We start from the raw sequence: 3783 nt of genomic DNA, 5'->3' as shown, positions 1-3783 counted from the left end.
TTGTGTGCAGCAGAAAGATGGGTCCTGCTTTCATATCCATTGTGCTAGCATGTGCCATTTAATAGGTGAATTAAGTCCATTGATATGAAGGGATATTAAATGACCAGTGATTTTTCATTCCTATTATTTTGTTTTGTTTTGTCCTGTTTTTTTGTTTTTGGTGGTAGTGTGTGTGTACTTCTCTTCTTTGGTTTTTACTGCTGTGGTGTTATCTATTGCCTGTGTTATCATGGGTGTATCTGACTTCCTTAGGTTGGAATTTTTCTTCTAGTGCTTTCTGTAGGTCTGGGATTGTGGATAAGTATTGTTTAAATCTGGTTTTGTCTTGGAATGTCTTGTTCACTCTGTCTTTGATAATTTCAAGTTTTGCTGGGTATATTAGTCTAGGCTGGCATCCATGGTCTCTTAGTGTCTGCCTTACATCTGTTCAGGTCCTTCTGGCTTTCAAAGTCTCCATTGAGAAATTGGGTGTTATTCTGATGGGTTTGCCTTTATAAGTCACTTGGCCTTTTTCCTTTTGTGCTCTTAATGTTCTTTCTTTATTCTGTAGGTTTAGTTGCTTCATTATTATGTGGCAAAGAGACTTGTTGGGGGGGGTCTAGTCTATTCGGTTTTTATAGGCTTCATGTATCTTCATAGGCATTTCCTTCTTTAAGTTGAGAATATTTTCTTCTATGATATTGTTGATTATATTTTCTATGCTTTTGCATTGGTATTCTTCTATTTATTTTCTATCCCTATTATTCAAACGTTTGTTCTTTTCATGGTGTCCCAGATTTCTTGGACATTTTGTGTTATGACATTTTGGCTTTGGTATTTTCCTTGACTGATAAATCTGTTTCTTCTATTGTATCCTCTACAACCAGAGATTCTCCCTTCCATTTCTTGTATTCTGTAGGTTATGCTTGCATCTGTGTTTCCTGCCTGTTTGCTCAGATTTCCTATTTCCAGCATTCCATCTGCTTGTGTGTTCTTCATTGCTTCTATTTCCCTTTTCAGGACTTGAACTGTTCCCTTCACCTGTTTAATTGCTTGTTCATGATTTTATTTAATGGATTTGTTGATTTCTTCCACTTTTTTATTTGTCCTTTCCTCTATTTCTTTATATATTTCTTCCAATTTTTTGTTTGTATTTTACTCAATTTCTTTATTGATTTCTTCCACTTTTTTTGTCTTTTCCTTAATATCATATTTCACTTTTTTTCTTGAAAGGTCTCTGGCATCTTCATCATGCTATACTTAAGGTCACTTTCTTCTTTTTCTTCTACCTTGTGATGTTTAGAACTTGCTGTTGGAGGAGGCCAAGGCCCTAGTGATGCTGTATTGCTCTTTATGTTGTTGTATGTAATTCTGCCTTGATGTCTGCCCATCTCCTCCTCTAATGGGTATAAGAGGTGCCTGTTTCTGAGCGAGTTGCTGTTGGCCCACTCTTCACTTGTTGTGTCTATGTCTCAGGGTCTTGTCTGTGTCCTATATTAGCTCTTGGTCTAATTGGAACAGGCAGATTCTGGGACTCAGGTCAACCCAACCTAGTTATTTCTATGACTCTCTGATCCACTCCTGGTCTTATCAGGGCTCTTGTTCCAGTTAGAGCTCACAGATTCTGTCTTTCAGGAAGCCTCTCTTGGTCAAATGAGAGGTGGCAGATATCCTGTCTTTTGGTCCAATGATAGCTCTTTGTCCAATGAGAGCTCTCTCTCTCTAGGCCTGATGGGAGCTCTATGCCCAATGAGAGCTGTAGGTTGGTTTCCAAGCCTCTAGAATTGGCTGGAGTCTCGGGTAGTTAGGTAAGAGGCAGGGCATGAAGTTTGCAGGGTCCACTGGGGGATCTTGGTGAGGGAGGGATGTTCATACAGGAGCCCTGCGTGATGGCTGGCAATTGGGGCCAAGTTGGGTGGGCATTCCCAGGGAACAGCTGGAACCCAAGGATGCATCCTAGGGGCAGGACTCACTGGGTATGAACAAAGTCACTCACTTCTAGTTCCAAATAGAGCTGGGGGTTGTTTTCCAAGCCTCAGGAAGTGGCTGGGGTCTCCTGCAGATGGGTGTGAGGGCAGGGGGTGTAGATTTCAGGGTCCACTGGGAGGCTTTGGTAAGGGAGGGGACTCCCACAGAATCCCTGCCTGCTGGCTGTGAATAGGGGCCAAATTGGGTGGATGTTCCCAGGAAAATGGCTGGGTCTCAGGAATGGGTTCTAAGGACAGGGTTCATTGTGTATGAACAAAGTCACTCACCTCTTGGCCTGATGAGAGTTTGGGATTGGTTACCTAGCATTTTATTTATTAACCAATCAGAACAAAATATTCACAGCATACAGAGCGATATCCACAGCACATGATTCCCTAAGTGAATGAAACCACAAGAGGCGGTGGGGGTGCATTTTGGTTATGAGCATTATGCTGTCTCTTTTGCACATCAGGTGGCAAATGGAAGAATCTTAGAGCTTTAAGTTGAAGGTTACCATGGGCCTTACAGAATATAATTGGCTTATGTTGGCTGCTGATTCAGCCAGATGAAAAAAATGCTCCTATTAATTTCAGCTAACCTTAAAAAAAAAATACACTACCTACATATTTTTCTGCATTGACCTTTTAAGTGTGACACAGGAGAAAAACTATATATCAAGCATAACATATTGTTTCCAAAGTTAAAATGAGATTAAATGATTTTTATTCTTTATCATGTAAAAAACATGAGTAATGATATAGGAGAAGAAAGGGTACAAAGGATGGAAAACAGAGAGAAGTGAGGGCTCTAAAGTTTGTTAGCCACCAATTTTGATTATACAAAAGAGCAATGTAGCCTCTTAAGATGGAGGAGAGAGTATAAAAAGCCAGGAAGGTAGACACAAGGATCAGAATGTTCTGGGTGACCCTGGATTCAGGGTTGTTTCTGATGGAACCATGAGTGCTGCGGATGTGTTTTACCCTTTGTTTATGTCTGTAAAGAATGACAATCATGGATCCATTAGACCATGTCATGAGCACAGAAAAGAAGACCTCGGGGTATACCACCAATGCTGTATAAAGTGAGCCACCAATTTCACCACTCACTATACTGTGGCAGTATTCAAAATCCCATTTTCTGGTAACATTGCTTGTATAAGTGTTGGCAATTATGTATAAAAAATGCATGAAATTTATGAATATGTACATGATCCAGAGGAGGAAAATGTAGTAACCAATGTTCTTTTCAATTTTGACTTTATGATTCTTCCAACAGAATTTCTTGGGGCTAATGGTCAAGCCCTGAAAGACACTCAGGAGGCAGGTGGTGCCAATGGACATACTCCTACCAATTCCTTGTAAGTACAATAGGAGCTTGCATCCAAAATCATCCAAGAAATGCTTAAATCCAAAAGCTGCCATTGTTTGGGGCACTCCATCAGAAATAATGATCAAGGCATTGGCTATCAATAGGTGCATGAGAATCAAATCTGTGGGCTTTAATATGCATTTTCTACAGTAAATGACCAGATAGTAGAAAATTAGAGAGACATTTCCCAGAATTCCAGTTGTAGTTTCTGATAAGAAAGCAATTCTGAATGCCAGAATCCAGAAGTCCATTGTGAGATTTGGCATAATTTCTTTCTGATTATGGAACTGCTATTCTTCTGCTCAAATAAATACTGATAAATATTTACAGTCTGCAGTGGAGGAAGAAACCTTTAATTGACGGGACTACTGAGAGACTGAAACAATGTGTCTTTTAAGCTCAGGTGTTCAAGGCCAGTCTCACCAGTTAAATAGATCTCATCCTTAAAATTTGACAATACTAGTTACT

General features: G+C 39.9%; 1 protein-coding gene across 1 annotated transcript; it reads right to left on the bottom strand.

Annotated features, from left to right (window-relative positions):
- Positions 1 to 2669: 2669 nt before the first annotated feature.
- Positions 2670 to 3566, bottom strand: LOC118597628 (vomeronasal type-1 receptor 4-like). The gene has a single exon (XM_036209229.1). The coding sequence runs from the start codon at positions 3564 to 3566 to the stop codon at positions 2670 to 2672; it is 897 nt and encodes a 298-aa protein (XP_036065122.1).
- Between the last annotated feature and the right edge of the window lie 217 nt (positions 3567 to 3783).

This window comes from Onychomys torridus, chromosome 1 (assembly GCF_903995425.1).
Source record: "Onychomys torridus chromosome 1, mOncTor1.1, whole genome shotgun sequence".
Lineage (NCBI taxonomy): Eukaryota > Metazoa > Chordata > Mammalia > Rodentia > Cricetidae > Onychomys > Onychomys torridus.
The sequence above is the reverse complement of the archived record's forward strand: the minus strand, read 5'-3'. Positions and strand labels throughout refer to the sequence as shown.

What these genes read in the sequence shown, in the direction of transcription:
- LOC118597628 (XM_036209229.1), bottom strand. Translation starts at nt 3,566, where the DNA reads ATGGACTTCTGGATTCTGGCATTCAGAATTGCTTTCTTATCAGAAACT.